Here is a 14910-nt window from a genome sequence, read left to right as displayed (position 1 = left end):
CGACCGTAGTGTACACCGAGACGAAGGACCGGGTAAACAAGGAATTCTTGCCTAGAATACTGATCGCGTCTTGGAATAACTGATCCTTTGAACCTCGCTGTACGAATACGTACTGTGACAAGCTCTCACTTAGTACGTACGAATAGGTATGTGTCGTACCTACAGAAGGCGCGTGGCAGTCCCCAGGAACACGCATCAGAAGATGCCGAGGTACGAAGTTAAATTATAATCAGGCGTGGCCGGTCAGCATTCCAATTGGGTTGACAGCCTGCGTTGTCGTCACCGGCGTACTCATAAGTACCCAATACGGTAATATGGACCTGGCTACCAGGCTTTGGGAGTCGTGTACCTTGCATGTACGAACGCGTATTCGTACATAAGGTATGTCACACTTCAGTCGTACCCGACAGAAAGACAAACTTAGAATAACCTGCCACATGCCTTTCGCATCTACTTGATCCAAAACTTCGACTTGTTGCCGTCTTCTCGTACCGCTCCCTCCAACGTGTCATTTCGAACGGAGAAGCTAATAAACCCGGTTCTGCTCCCACTTTCGGTCCCGTACACAGCTCCGGGGAGGGTCGTCTAAGGGACATAATTCTAATCATATTCCTGATCATGCCTCGTATGTTGGTTACCCTTGCCCCACGCCTCGCTGTTCACCTTGGACATAGCCCTCTATCACCCTCCACTCGCCAGATCTCACGGTTCTGGACGTTACATGCCGAACCGCCCGTTCCTTCAACACTCAGCTCATTTTCTACTCTCTGATCCCATGGCTAACGAAATTCCTCAGTCCCCCTGTCCATCGCTGTACCCGCCGCAGCCGCCGGGGCTGCCTACCTGAACGCCCGAGCCTCGCTCTGGTACGACGCTCACCTTCTCCAATGTATCGTCCCTAGCACCTTGGCTATGCACTGGCGGGAGCGAACCGACCGGCTTAACCCTTTCTACGTTCTGGAACGCCATGCCCGGAATAAGTCCTCTGCGGACCGCACCTCCATAATCTTCGAGGGCAAGTCGTACTCATACGCTCAAGTCTATGAGAATGTCCTCAAGTACGGCACTTGGCTGCGTGAACAGCACGGGGTCAAACCGAAGGACATCGTCGCTATGAACTTTCAAAACTCCGAGCTCTTCATCTTCGTCTGGTTCGGTCTGTGGTCCATCGGCGCGAGACCTGCCTTCCTCAACTACAATCTGTCGGGCAACTCACTTGCCCACTGCATCAAAACCGCAACCGCCTCATTGGTCATAGTAGATCCCAGCGTGGCCGACAATGTGACCGACGATATCCGCCGCGACCTCGGCGATGTCCGCTTCGTCGTCCTTACCCCTGAGCTACAGAGCGAGATCGCCGCCAACGAACCTCGCAGATATCCGGACTGGGACCGTTCTGAAAGTGGCTACCAGAACCTTGCTATTCTTATCTCCACCTCCGGCACCACTGGTTTACCCAAGGCAGCAGTGGTATCATACGGAAAGCTCATCGTAGCGGCGAGTTTCTCTTCCCGGTTCTTGAAAATCGGTGCCCAGGACGTTTTCTACACCGTACGTAGAGCTTATTTTCCACGTCCCCATGCGCTCCGCCAGGCTAACCAAATTCATTAGTCTATGCCATTATATCACAGCTCCGCCTCGCTCCTCGGCTTCTTGAACGTCCTGGAGGCTGGCAGTACAATCAGTCTGGGACGTAAATTTTCCACCAAGTCATTTTGGCCGGAAGTACGCTCATCTGGCGCGACCATCATCCATTATGTCGGCGAAACATGCCGTTACCTGCTAGCCGCGCCGCCGCAAGTCGACCCCGCGACAGGGGAGAATCTCGACAGGAAGCACAAAGTACGAGCCGCCTTTGGGAACGGCCTGCGTCCCGACGTATGGAACCAGTTCAAGGAGCGTTTTGGCATCGAAGCCATTGCCGAATTTTATGCCTCGACCGAGGGGCCGCTGGCGACCTGGAACTACAGCCGCAACGATTTTGCCAAAGGCGCCGTCGGGCGCAACGGGGCCCTGTACAGCATCCTCATGGCCTCCAGTCTCTCTCTCGTGGAAGTAGATCCCGTCACGTACGAGCTGTTGCGGGACACCAAGACGGGACTATGTCGGACTCCCAAGCCGGGACAACCGGGCGAGATGCTTTGTCACGTACCCGCCAAAGACCTCGAGCGGCGGTTCCAGGGATATTACGGAAATCCCCAAGCCACGCTCAGCAAGGTGGCGCGCGACGTCTTCCGCAAAGGGGACGCCTGGTTCCGCACCGGTGATCTGATGCGATGGGACGGCGAGGGACGGCTCTTTTTCCATGACCGCATCGGCGACACGTTCCGCTGGAAAAGCGAGAACGTTTCGACACAGGAGGTGAGCGAGGCTGTCGGGTCACACCCAGCTGTATGCGAGGCCAATGTCTACGGCGTCGAACTACCGCATCATGACGGGCGCGCCGGGTGCGCCGCAATCGTACTGGACGAGGCCGGTGGAAGCCGCCTAGACGAGGCGCTGCTACACAGCATCGCCACTTGGGTGAGGCAGCGGTTGCCGCGGTACGCGCAGCCTATATTCCTCCGCGTCATGCCTCCCGGGACTATGGAGACGACGAGCACGAACAAGCAGATGAAGCAAGGGCTGCGGGAACAAGGGGTGAACCTCCCTGATGGGGACCACAGTCAGATGTTCTGGCTGAAGGGGGATACGTATGTTCCATTCTCCAAGAAGGACTGGCAGGAGTTGAATGGCGGAAGAGTCAAGCTCTGAGACCTACGGAAGACGTGACCAAGTTCATCCTACGCATCATGCGAGGCGCCAGGGGCATGCATTGGATTTATGAGTACAACGTATATCATAATTGGTGTGTAGATGGATCTATGTATTACCGGCATACAATCAACCTCATAAAACTGGGAAAAGGCGCAGGCCACGGAGATGGTATCCTAGTAACGCCCAGAACTGGGCACAAACCGTGTCGCCCCCACGATCGTGAGTGTATGTACAATACAACGTACTAAGTTAGATGAGGGGGACGATGGCGAATATTGAAAAAGAAAAAAAAAAAAAGAAAAAAAAAGAGGCGGCCCACATGCTAATCGGATGATACATACAACGTACAACACTACAGTCACGTTTTGAGATGACATAATATGAGGGGCCAGTCACGTATAACCAATCATAAAGAGTTCGCAGCACGCAATTTAGACCTTTCCCGATATGGAATGGTTCCCAGACGTGGCGCACATGGCGGGGTAGCCGCAGCTCCAGGGTCGTGCTCGATTTCGACGTCGAGTGGACGCGGGGCAACAGAACAAGCCGTGTTAAAACTAACATGTTCCAGGCGAGCGCGACGGGCAGGCGCCTAGGTCATCGTATTGCATGAGGATGGCGAGACCATTGAGCGGTTTAAAAGGAGCAAACATCTTGGGGAGGGAGACGCGGAATAGAGTGCGACGTTGCAGTGAATCGTGGCTCGGCCGACGGAAAATATGCAGCTGGTCGAAGGTGGTGGTGCGATCGCGGGGCAACCATGAGACTCGATGAGAAAAGGGGGAGGGGGGTTGAGAGGGAGCAATGGCAATTCAAAGAACAGAGAAGAAAAGAGAAAGGATGAAGAAAACGGAATGGAAGAATAGTCGAATTAATCAGCTCATCTTGGACTGATCAGGCAAATACGTTGTATGACTTGGGATAAATGTGATCTATACGCGGGCATTTCTAATCACTGCATCTCTCCCGCGCCGGGTCAGTAGGGGAGGGGCAAAGGACAAGATGGGGGACCCAACGTTTCATGAGTCTCGAGCGAAGTCGGGAGGCAAAGGTGTGCGTACATTTTATTCTTAGCTCCCTAGAGGCTAGCTGTACTGTACTCCTTGAAAGGTATTTAATTGCGCAATCCTTCCCCCTTCCCCCACGTCCCCGTCGTCTCTCCCATTCTTCCAGTCCACCTCTTCTTTTCACCAGCCGTCTCCCTCCAAAGCACCTGTCTGTCAAGAACTCATCTCTCCCTCCCGAACAAACCCATCTTCCTTTGCAAATCAACCGACATCATGGCCGACGAGCGCACCACTCCGTAAGTAGCTTGCACCATTTTTTTCCATTCGATTTTTTCCCTGTTTGTTCTCGTGCCGCCCGATAGGCAGTTTCTGCCGGCGGCGCCTTCAGGCTTGACAAGACATGTCAGGTGTTGCTCTTCTCGATATAAGCAGGCGACAACCGACATCGATCTCTCCCTGCAAGCCATCTACGATCAGAAATCATTTATCCGCTTCATATTATGCTTTCTTACGCTGACGGGTCATGTTGTTGCAGTCTTCGCCTGGGCAGCATTGCCCCCAACTTCAAGGCCGATACCACCAACGGCCCCATCGACTTCCATGAGTTCATCGGCGACAACTGGGTTGTCTTCTTCTCCCACCCCGAGGACTACACCCCCGTCTGCACCACCGAGCTGGGCGCCTTCGCCAAGCTCGAGCCCGACTTTACCAAGCGTGGTGTCAAGATGATTGGTCTTTCCGCCAACACCATCGACAGCCACGAGGGCTGGATCAAGGACATTGACGAGGTCACCGGTTCCAAGGTTGCCTTCCCCATCATCGCCGACAAGGAGCGCAAGGTCGCCCACCTGTACGACATGATCGACTACCAGGACACCACCAACGTGGACGAGAAGGGCATCGCCTTCACCATCCGCTCCGTCTTCATCATTGACCCCAAGAAGACCATCCGCACCATCCTCGCCTACCCCGCCTCTACCGGCCGTAACTCGGCCGAGGTCCTCCGCATTGTCGACTCGCTCCAGACCGGCGACAAGCACCGGATCACCACCCCCATCAACTGGGTCCCCGGCGACGACGTCATTGTCCACCCCACCATCAAGAACGAGGAGGCCAAGGAGCTGTTCCCCGAATTCCGCATCGTCAAGCCCTACCTGCGCTTCACCCCTTTGCCCAAGGAGAAGGCCACCGTCCAGTAGATGGGCGCGAGTGGCACCACGTCTGGGGGCGCTTCATCGCCTGATCAAAACACATGCATGATGACGACGACTGATGACTACCTCTACACTTTTCCAATCGACCCGCGAAAGCGATTATCACCTGGACCGGGGGCGGCAATAGAAAAAGGGCGGGATTAAAAAGAGCCATCGGGTTCCACCACACGCCTCCTTCCACCTGTCATGACGTATGCGATGAAACAGATGGATGACAGAGGAGGGTGGACGAAGAATACAGACACACACCTCTTCATGGCTTGATAGATGAGTGGTTGGGTGGGTGTTAATGGGTGCCGACTGTTGCTAGCCAAGGAGGACAGTACCTCATGATAACCCCTGAAATGTCCGTAACAAGCGATTTGGGAAAGACAGATAATATAAACAAAGTAAAAAGTATAGTAAACGAGTGGCAACAACGCTCGATCGTTGACTTTTTGACTTGGCATAAAGTGCATGTTCGTGAAGACGTTTGCACATGCCTACTGAGTGCTGCTGCTCGCTGTCGAGGCAATCACGAAACTTCGTAGATACCTTACAACACGTCACTTTCTTATTTTGATGTTCTGAACTGGACAGCTGGCATGTCCGAAGACCATCCGCCAAGGCATTTGCCCACCAATTGATCCAACGACAGTCGTCAGTTGTTCTATCTCATAAGCCGTAATAACAATGCTCTTTTCTCTCAAGAACAAAAGAATGACAACGTCGGAAGAGAAAAGGGGGCGTGGTAGGGCCTCGTAACAGAGGTCGTGCAGGTCACTGAGGAATGCCATGGACGCAATTTTGATACCAAACCAAATGCTTTTGCGGGAACCAGTAGGTTGGTCTGATACAGATGAAGTAAATAAAGCGGCTGCAATGGTAGCTGCAGTAGCAGTAGTTGGTCAATACGAATATGCTGTTTTGTCCACTTCTATGTCGTGCGAAAAGAAAGCTCTTTTCGGTTGATGTGTGGCTTCTTATGGATTGAATGGCTGGATTATTAATGACAGTTGTCCAGCCGGCAGCATTTTTCCACCTTTCTGTTTGTCCCGTCCCAGTTCTGAAGCTCTGGAATTGTGACCCTTCGGCTGAAAACAGGGACTCCTTGTCGAACATCTTGCGGATAGGTAAGCTCCGAGTCCATGGTTCGGTGTGTTTCGTTTGTCCGTGACACCCATGACGTGAATCGGAGTCCCGGGATGCTGGACCGAACACCCTGCCATTCCACGTTACTGAGTAATCATGGCTTCTACCCCTCCCTCGTAACATAAAATACCACCTGGCCTCACTTTCTCCCGTGCAACAAAAGAAGCCACAGTTGGTTCCGGTAGCTCAGGGGTAGAGCAATCGCCTGCAGCGTCCTCGGACAAGATAGCGATAGGTCAGGCGTTCGAATCGCCTCCGGAACTCGTTTATTTTTCTTTTTTGTGTCTTATTTTTTGTCGATTTTTTGGGGACTTTTTGGCATACATCTTTCTTGGTATCTGAAGCGCGGGGGAGGGAGACCAAGTTCAGCTTTGCCTGTTCAACTCGGTACGTGCTGAAAAAACGTTACTACCTACCTACCTAGGCTAGTGTCCATTGTTCAATCTCGACTTCATTACACTTGAAATATCGTGGTGTGCTTATTGTTCTACCTTGACTTTCGGGTATGTATGGTTCTTAGGAAGCATCATGAGTGAGCTGCGAAGAGAGATGCACCCCGGGCTCAAGAGAGCTGCAGAACTCGAGACGAAGAAGCTCCCGACAAAGACATGTCCCAAGTAGGTAAAATGAGGGGGAGATGGCAAGCCGCTTGGGAGAATATCAGAGAAAGAGAGAGAGAGACCCGCTGATTCTGTTTCCGTGAGTGGTGTGCCAGTCATCCGTCACTTTTGCTGCTCCCTGAGAGCGACTCGTCGGGTCTAGCCAGCTCCACTTATTCAGGTCCAGGTCTCGGGGCTGGGTTTCCGGGCGGAGCTGGACCGATTTCCACGTTGGGACATGGCTGTGATATCGAACTCCAGAACCCAGGGGACCCGTGACAAATCCACGAGATATTCCCCTCTTCTCTATCGTTCCAACCTTGGGGAAGAACCAGAGGACTGTCGTATGTAATCCGAATTAATAGGTATCGTAGCCGCCTGGCTCCTTTCAATCCTCTATCAGCCTTGACCACCTTGGGATTTGTCCGAATAGGTACTGTACGAAGTATGTACCTACGAGTACATCGATGTGTCTGTGCGTCTGTGCGTCTGTCGACAGTGCACCACCCCCTTGCCCTGACCCGAGAATTGACCGTGACAAAGTAGAACCTCGTCAGCGGGGATCTTTTCCAGCCCGCTCGTTGCCCTTTCTAATTACCTACCTACCCACCGCCGACGGTTTCGCTTCGTTCGATCATCGACCACCACACCACCACCGACCTTTCGTTTTCGTTTCTTCCTTGGGAAATTGGACCGTCCCACAACTGCAACGCTGCTGGTGGTTCCACGCGGTGGCCCTGCTTTGTCTTTTGTTCGGGCCCCTCTTCCCTCGATTTCGAACCAGGATTCCCGAACTCACCTCCCCGGTCCGCCATCCTGAATCACATTCGCCCTTGTCCGTGGCTTCAACCCCCCTGGCGCGAAAATCGCACGAGCTCCCAGTTTCTGCCTCCATCGTCTGAGATACTGGAGTGTAAATCGACGCGGTCATCTGGCTCGCTGTTCCGTCATAGACAAAGTGCAATTGCGCGTCCTTTTCGGTAGGTTGGCTGGCTCTCTATTCTGCTATGCCAGGTTCCCATCTTCTTTCTGGGCGTTTTCTGTCTTTTCTCTCGTCTTCTTATCTCCCAGCCCTGCCTTCCTCCCGTATCCACGGTACGCTCGGCCCTCGGCGGCCCGGTGTGTCACATTCTGACAATGCCCCTCCCCCGAATCCACCGCGATGGCCTGCCAATTCACGTAATCTACCTCTAACTCCCAGTCATAACCCCTTGCCCTACAAAAACGAGCCCCGGAGGATCCTCTCTTCGACAGGTGGGAAATAAGATGGGGTTGGGAGGTTGCTGTCTACGGGGATGGACCATGAGGAAAGCTTCTCGTCCGTCGTCGGGAGGGCTCGCTTGCTTTTTGAGCTACACTGGCTAGCCCGACACAACCCTCTTCACCCACCCCGCTCCTCTCGACCTAGGGCTCCTCGTGGGATGCGATCCCTCTCATCAGTTTTCCTCTCCACCGACCGTCCTTGTTGCATCTGTCCCTCCCCATGTCATCTGTCCCCTTCTACATGATCGTTCCCTCCCCCCGGTCTGTCTGTCAGTGTCACCCGGTCAGACCCGCCGATCTTCTCTTGCTTGTCTGCCGGCAGCTCGTCCTTGCTTCCCCGTCCCAAGAACCCGTGCCAGCCTGGTCCATCCTGTCACCCCCATCCCGGCTAGTTTCGCACTTTGGCCAACTCTTCCCTTTGGCGCCCAAGCTTTCCTATCTGTAAAATCATTGGAGGAGCTGTCCACTTGCCCATTGACCGAGCTCTTCCTGGTTTTCCGTCCCATCGCATTTTCCTTCTGCCTCCAGCCCGGCGTTGCTGTTGCCCGTGCCACTGCAATTGCGTCGACACTACTACCCTTCTGCTGCTATTTCTCTCGAAAACGCTGTTCCTTATTGTGTTGGGCACAATGTCAGGTTCAGGACTGACCTCGAACCAGTCGTCGTCTTTAGCTCACCCAGACTCCGAATCTGAGCAGCAATCTCCATCACGTACCACCGCCAAGTCCACGTCCGAAATCCTCTCCGGTGTCTACCGGGGCTTCAAAAAGTTTACGCCCTCTCGAGAAGAAAGCTTACGAAAACCGTCCTTGCTCGGCTTGAGAAGTCCCACGCCCTCCAGCAGCGCCTCTGCTCCCTCGTCCGCCGTCGACGCGAGACCCGCGAAATATTTCCAGCATGCTCGAAGCCTGAGTTTGCAGAGCAGTCTCGAAAAGCCCTTGCCCGTGCCGCCGTCCGAATCCGAAAACCCCGATTCCTCCGAAGCCGACGTGCCGCCCACCACCTGCCTTGATAATACGGCGACCAACTTTGGCAGATTCCACGAGCAGACGCAAAGCCGTAACATGGAGGGTCGAATGGACAGTGTGGATTCGTCCATTTCGGCCGATCATAGCCATCATCATCAGCAACAACAATACGGAGGACAGAGCGGTTACAATACAGACATGAATAGCAGCCAGGCCAGCTTGGCAAGCTCGGCGAGGCAGGATGGGGACGACAAGAGGGACAACCCGACATCGAAAGGCAACGCCCCCACGTCGGCCGGACATTCGCCGTCCACCAACCCGACGAGGACCGGTGCGGCTGCTTCCAGCGGTTCTGTCGCGGCTGGCGGGGGGCCGCCCCCGACGTCGTCTTCTGCTCACCTGTCGGGACTCATGTGCAATGTCCATCGTACTACAGGGAAAGAACCGCACGCCTTGGTGGGCGCCACGACTACGATTCTGGGCGATAAGCTCTACGTTTTCGGAGGCAGAGTTCTGTCGCGGAGTCGCCCAAACCCGCTGACCTCCGATTTGTACGAACTCGACCTTATCCGACGACATTGGACCAAGCTCGAGACGGTTGGCGATATTCCACCACCGCGATATTTCCATTCTATGTGCGCCCTCGGCGATACGAAGATGGTCTGCTATGGCGGCATGTCTCCGACGACGAATCAATCCGGCGTGGCGACTTCGCAGGACCAGCAACCTGAAGTGACCGTCATGTCAGATATCTACATTTACGATGTTCCCACGAAGCGATGGACTTTTATCCCGACCCAAGACGCGCCGCAGGGCCGATATGCGCATTGCGCTTGCATCCTCCCGTCATCCGCCACGTTCACGTCCCCAAAGGCCCCCTTCTCCGCCCTTCAACACAACCCTTCTTCCGGGAACCCAAACGAAGGCAGAATAGGAATCTCCATCGACGGTGCCGGAGGCGCAGAAATGGTCGTTGTCGGTGGGCAAGACGGAGCCAACCATTACATCGAGCAGATCAGCGTGTTCAACCTGCGCAGTTTGAAGTGGACGTCGACGCAGCCTTTCGCCAAGAGCTGCGGCGCGTATAGGAGCGTTGTCGCACCTCTGCCGCCTTCAGTGACCTCGCGCATCGGCAAGGCCAGTCCAACCGGCCCACACCGCGAAGGCGGGATCAGCCAGGAGGCACGTGAGCCCGGTTCGTCCATGTTGATCTACTCCAACTATAACTTCCTCGACGTCAAGTTGGAGTTGCAGATCCGAGGCCCGGACGGCTCCCTGTCTGAAAAGCCCATGTCGGGAACGTACTCGCCGCCCGGCCTTCGGTTCCCGAACGGCGGTGTTATTGACACTTATTTCGTGGTCAGCGGGACGTACCTGACGTCCTCGAAACAAGAATACGCGCTGTGGGCACTGGACCTCAGGACATTATCATGGTCACGTATTGACGCGGGGGGAAGCGTTTTCAGCCAAGGCAGTTGGAATCGAGGCGTCCTCTGGAATCGACGGAACACCTTTGTGATTCTCGGCAACAGGAAGCGTAGCCTGGTCGACGACTACAATCACCGGCGCATCAATTTCTCCAACGTCTGTATGGTCGAGCTAGAGGCCTTTGGATTCTACGACAATCCGAGAAGAGTGTCGCCCATGTCCGGCTTCGTCTCTTCGAGTAGCCCTGCGACGGGCCCCGGCCTCAGCCTTGCTCGGAAGACAGGCTGGACGGCCGGAGGACGATCCCATTCCCGCGCTGCAGAGGAACTGGGAGAAAAAGCGCTGGCTATGCGAGAGTTGGCGGACATGGACATTCTCTGTCTCCATGGCGAGAGGATTCCTGTGAACTCGCGGATCCTGGCTAGGCGCTGGGGTCCTTACTTCGTCCAGAGCCTTCGCGAAGGTGCGGCGACGCAAGATGGCAGTGATGTCGTAACCCTCCGCAGCGCGTTCAGGAATTCGAGCCTGACGATCACCCCTTCTTCCCGGAGCGCGGCCGAATCCAGCAGCCTCTCCATGGACAGCACTGCGGGTTCCTCGATAACCTCGCCCGGGCAGTCACTCAGCACCGCTCCGTCGAGCCTCGCGGAAAGGCCCTTCTCGCCACCAACCGGGACAGGCCCTCTTCACGCCAATGGGACGCCGACACCTGAATCCTTGCCGCCTGGTTCGCGACCTCGGTGCCTTTACCTCCCTCATACATATCTTACTGTGCAAGCGCTACTTCACTTCCTCTACACGTCGTCATTGCCAGCCCCCTCGTCCCCATTGTGCACGCCCCCGATCCTATGCTCGTTGTTGCAAATAGCGCGGCCGTATCGAATCGACGGCTTGCTCGAAGCCGTGGTAGAGCGGCTCCACGTCCTCCTCGATTCTCGGAACGCGGCGGCCGTGTTCAATGCGACAGCCATGGCTGCCGGCGGCGGACGCGGTATCGACGGTTCCATCAACCCCAACTTCTATGTCCCGGCGTCTGATTACGCCGACGGGTCCGAGGTGGCACCGGGCGACGGCGGCAGCGGCCCCAGCAGTGACGTGGACGTCGCAGCCCTGCGCCTCAACACGGCCCTGCAGTCCAGGCAGCCAAGCAAGGAAGAGCTGAGCGCGACGACGAGCGCGAGCGGCTCCGAGTGGGGATCCGAGGTCAGCGAGTCGGAGGCAGGAGGCGGGCGCGAGATTTGGAGCGGCGAGCTGAGCGCGGTGATCGGCCTGCAGAAGCGGGGTCTGCGGGGCCTGATGGAGGGCAGGAGGATGCGCGAGCGGACGGGGACCAACACGGGGGCTGGAGCCTACGGTGGCGGCGGCGGCCCATCTCGAGCTGGTCTGGGGATCGGTGGCTCCTCCTAGCTTGTCGCAATTGCGCGGCCACCGCCTGCAAATATATGGTTGTCTGCCCAAGTTGGTAGACGAATAGGCCAGCTGGCTGCGCGGCTCTTGCAAGATGGGCGAATATGGAAACTGATATTGAGGGGCAGGGTAATGAGTAATGAACAACGTGAGCCGACATTTTCGTGTATATTTTTGATCAATCGATATTCATATATGACGACGTAGAACCAGACGGAACGAATCAACCATTGGGATATCGAAGCAGATTCACTGCTCTTGGACAGGTAAACGGACATACACAATCCACACCCTATGAGAGGCGAAGAAAAAGAAATGCAAGAAAATGTTACCGGTACATGAACGTCTTCCGGTCAACCAATAGTCCAAAGACGCTCTCTCTTGGACTTGAAACTTGGAGCAGCAAGATAACGCTGTTGAGCCACCCGTGGGCTCATCTATCTTGTCCGCTTACCCACGACTTACTCCCGCATGAAGGAAAACGGGCAACCGCCCAAATTCCGGCCCGCCAAGTTCGCGACATCGCGCGCCATCTCCTCGGTTCCTTTTCCCATCTTGTTGCGGGGCCCGATGTCTTCGGGAAGGTACCCTTCGGGCAACATGCCGTCCGAGTCGCCCGGGGCGATTCCCCCCAGGATGCGGGTCAACCAGCTCGTGGGACCGTAACGGGACCACAGGGTGACGGGGACGTAGTAAGGGTGGACGAGGTAATAGTAGTGCTGGACGCGGCCGGTCTTGGGATCCTGGGGGGAGAAGAAGGTCTTGGGGCCGAAGCGGGGGAGGCAAAAGTAGCGGAGGATAAAGCGGCGAAGAAGGAGTGCGTTGTAGACGACGGCGGACGCGAGGATGGAGGGTTCGGGGAAGCTAGAAATGAGTTGGTAAGCCAGGAAGAGTGAACGGTTGTTGGGTATGTTAAGGGGCCTCATTTGCCCAATAGCACCCCCTTTTCTTTTGGTAGGGGAAGACTGGATAAGGCGGAGAAAGGACAGTATGAAAGGAGGAACGGGGAGAAGGAAAGAACTCAAAGAGAACCAGGGCCTGCGTACAGAAAAGCATCACGAACACGATCGCCCATCAGAGCAAAGAAAGCCTGCTCGACGAAAGACTTGGCAAAACCGGGGACGTGCCAGATCATCATCTTGAGCAGCTGGCGACTGGACTGGACGTTGGAATCGGCGGGCCTCATGGCGTCGAGCTCGTACGACTTGGCCCAAGCGGTGACGTCCTCCACAAACTCGATACCGTCGCGCCAGGCGCCGGCGCGGGCGAGGTGGCCGCCGTACTCGATTCCCATGGCGTCGCCGACGGCCTTCCAGAACGTGCCGAGGGCGCAGACCTCCATGTCGGTGAGGGGCCGCCACTCGTACAGACGGATGAAGCGGATGGGTTCGACGACGATGACGGAGAGGGTGTAGAGGAAGTCCTCGTTGGAGATGCGGCCGGCGGCTTTGTAGGGGCTGTGGAGGTAGTTCATGCGAGCTATGGCCTTCAGGGCTCGGTCGGACGAGGGGGGGTTGAGGGAGAATCTACGGGTTGCTTGTTGTGTCAGAGAACGTGGCGGGGGAGGTGGGAGGGCGAGGTTCATCATGATTCACGAAGAGTGGACGGCAAATCTACTTACTCTGCGAAGATGATAACGGTGTCTTCGTATCTGTGAGGGTACGGAACCAGTTAGACCATCTTGGGCATGCTGATGGCCACGGGTCGGGCATCAACAGGCAGATAGAGGAAGGGTGACCACCTCTTGAAGGAATGGACTGGATCTGCGAGGTTCTTCGTGGCTGTGAGGAGTTTTGATATCGACTCGACGCCATAAGTCTAGGGGTGAGTATGGTGTTTAGTGAAGTCGAACCTGGGTCATATGTAACCACATCTGATTTTAGGGAATAGTGAGAGATGGTGATGACCATTGATGGTGCTTTGGCGGAGGGGAAAGGGAAGGTCGAGTACGCTTCACGGCAGGGTTCATACTTTGAAGAGGGCAAACTGAAGGGCTAGTTCATAGACCATTGGGAACTCTCGTTCGATGATGTGTCGGAGGATGAGTTGCGCCTCGTCATTGGACATGCGTTGAAGGGAAGCTCGATCGACGAAACCCATGCGCCGCTGGAGGTTCTTGATGCCGCGGAAGCGGAGCGCGGCGCAAAGAGCGAGGTAGCCCAGGACAAGGCAGGTGAGGATGGGTATAAGAGTCGCTGTCCGAGGATGGGAGAGTGAGAGGAGAGACATATTGAACGAACACGCGTGGCGAAACGATATAGAGGCACCGGAGGGATTGAATATAGGATCGACGACGCTTGAGCGATCTGGTGTTGTCCGGAGTGAAGCAGGCAAAGGCACTATAATTCACCACAGGTTGTTGCAGGTTGTAATGAAAAATGGTCTTGTCCTACTATCTGGGAATAGGTAGAGCGGTGAAGAAGCTGAACAAGGTGTTGAGGGTACGTGTACTGTACACGAGTTGAAACATTCGGTACTTGGACAGACGAGTATATGTACTTTCTGAGTACGGAATGGAAAAGAAAGGAATACTTAGTAAACCCAAGCTTCTGTATACGTCTCCCTCGATCTATTCCCCTTTATGAATTGGTCGGCTCTACCTCCGGAAGGCCTAAACGTCTTCTATCCTCTATGTCCAGCTACCTTGACCGAGGAAGGCTTTCTATTTATCAGAAGTGGACTTAGACTGTGATCTCGATACAGGCCAGATACCACATACGAAGTATCTCATAGTATGTCTCATAAGGTTGGTTTATAGGTGTGTGAAGGTGAGGGTGAGGTAAAGTGGTACAATTGAACCACTGCAAGACGCGACGGAAAACGGGCGAATAATCGGCCGAATTGAGTCTTGTGTTCGAGCACCAATGAGCGTGCGTATAGGTAACACACAAACTCCACATGTAGACGGCGGTCCGGTGACGTCAATACGACTAGTGGATAAGTAAACCGTTGCTCGAACATTGTATGTCACTAACCGACGAGAGAATAAACTACAGTAGATGATTATGTTGTATGGCGGCATGCAGTTCGAGTTGCTAAAATCTGGATGGACTATTCACTGGCGAATCGTATACATATACGTTGTATATTCGTACGCTCAAAATGACGTTCCGGTTGCCAAGACCCTTTTTCTGTG

General features: G+C 54.9%; 5 protein-coding genes and 1 non-coding gene across 6 annotated transcripts; 5 read left to right on the top strand and 1 right to left on the bottom strand.

The window, feature by feature from the left end:
• The first annotated feature begins 445 nt into the window (after nucleotides 1-445).
• ACRALDRAFT_1051018 (uncharacterized protein) lies at nucleotides 446-3013 on the top strand. The gene is made up of 3 exons (XM_071015665.1): nucleotides 446-625; nucleotides 797-1551; nucleotides 1612-3013. The coding sequence occupies exons 1-3, from the start codon at nucleotides 619-621 to the stop codon at nucleotides 2752-2754; spliced, it is 1905 nt and encodes a 634-aa protein (XP_070874680.1). The 5' UTR covers nucleotides 446-618; the 3' UTR covers nucleotides 2755-3013.
• A 907-nt stretch (nucleotides 3014-3920) lies between these two features.
• On the top strand, nucleotides 3921-5427 carry ACRALDRAFT_1064313 (uncharacterized protein). Its single transcript, XM_071016948.1, has 2 exons — nucleotides 3921-4060; nucleotides 4300-5427. The coding sequence occupies exons 1-2, from the start codon at nucleotides 4038-4040 to the stop codon at nucleotides 4961-4963; spliced, it is 687 nt and encodes a 228-aa protein (XP_070874679.1). The 5' UTR covers nucleotides 3921-4037; the 3' UTR covers nucleotides 4964-5427.
• An 857-nt stretch (nucleotides 5428-6284) lies between these two features.
• ACRALDRAFT_t177 lies at nucleotides 6285-6372 on the top strand. The gene has a single exon. It is a non-coding gene; the product is annotated as a tRNA-Cys (tRNA).
• Nucleotides 6373-7324: 952 nt separating this feature from the next.
• On the top strand, nucleotides 7325-8960 carry ACRALDRAFT_1051022 (uncharacterized protein; the record flags this gene model as incomplete). The annotated part of the gene is made up of 2 exons (XM_071015666.1): nucleotides 7325-7688; nucleotides 8631-8960. Coding segments are annotated over 2 exons (377 nt in total), but the record flags the coding sequence as incomplete, so codon positions are not given.
• On the top strand, nucleotides 8601-11774 carry ACRALDRAFT_2053129 (uncharacterized protein; the record flags this gene model as incomplete). Its single annotated transcript, XM_071021666.1, has 1 exon — nucleotides 8601-11774. One exon carries the CDS (start codon nucleotides 8601-8603, stop codon nucleotides 11772-11774), a length of 3174 nt encoding a protein of 1057 aa, XP_070874677.1.
• A 249-nt stretch (nucleotides 11775-12023) lies between these two features.
• On the bottom strand, nucleotides 12024-14003 carry ACRALDRAFT_1071118 (uncharacterized protein; the record flags this gene model as incomplete). Its single annotated transcript, XM_071017829.1, has 5 exons — nucleotides 12024-12066; nucleotides 12240-12638; nucleotides 12821-13310; nucleotides 13396-13555; nucleotides 13746-14003. The coding sequence occupies 5 exons, from the start codon at nucleotides 14001-14003 to the stop codon at nucleotides 12024-12026; spliced, it is 1350 nt and encodes a 449-aa protein (XP_070874676.1).
• Between the last annotated feature and the right edge of the window lie 907 nt (nucleotides 14004-14910).

Source organism: Sodiomyces alcalophilus, assembly GCF_042370955.1.
Source record: "Sodiomyces alcalophilus JCM 7366 unplaced genomic scaffold ACRALscaffold_4, whole genome shotgun sequence".
Lineage (NCBI taxonomy): Eukaryota > Fungi > Ascomycota > Sordariomycetes > Glomerellales > Plectosphaerellaceae > Sodiomyces > Sodiomyces alcalophilus.
This window is presented reverse-complemented; position numbering and strand designations above follow the sequence as displayed.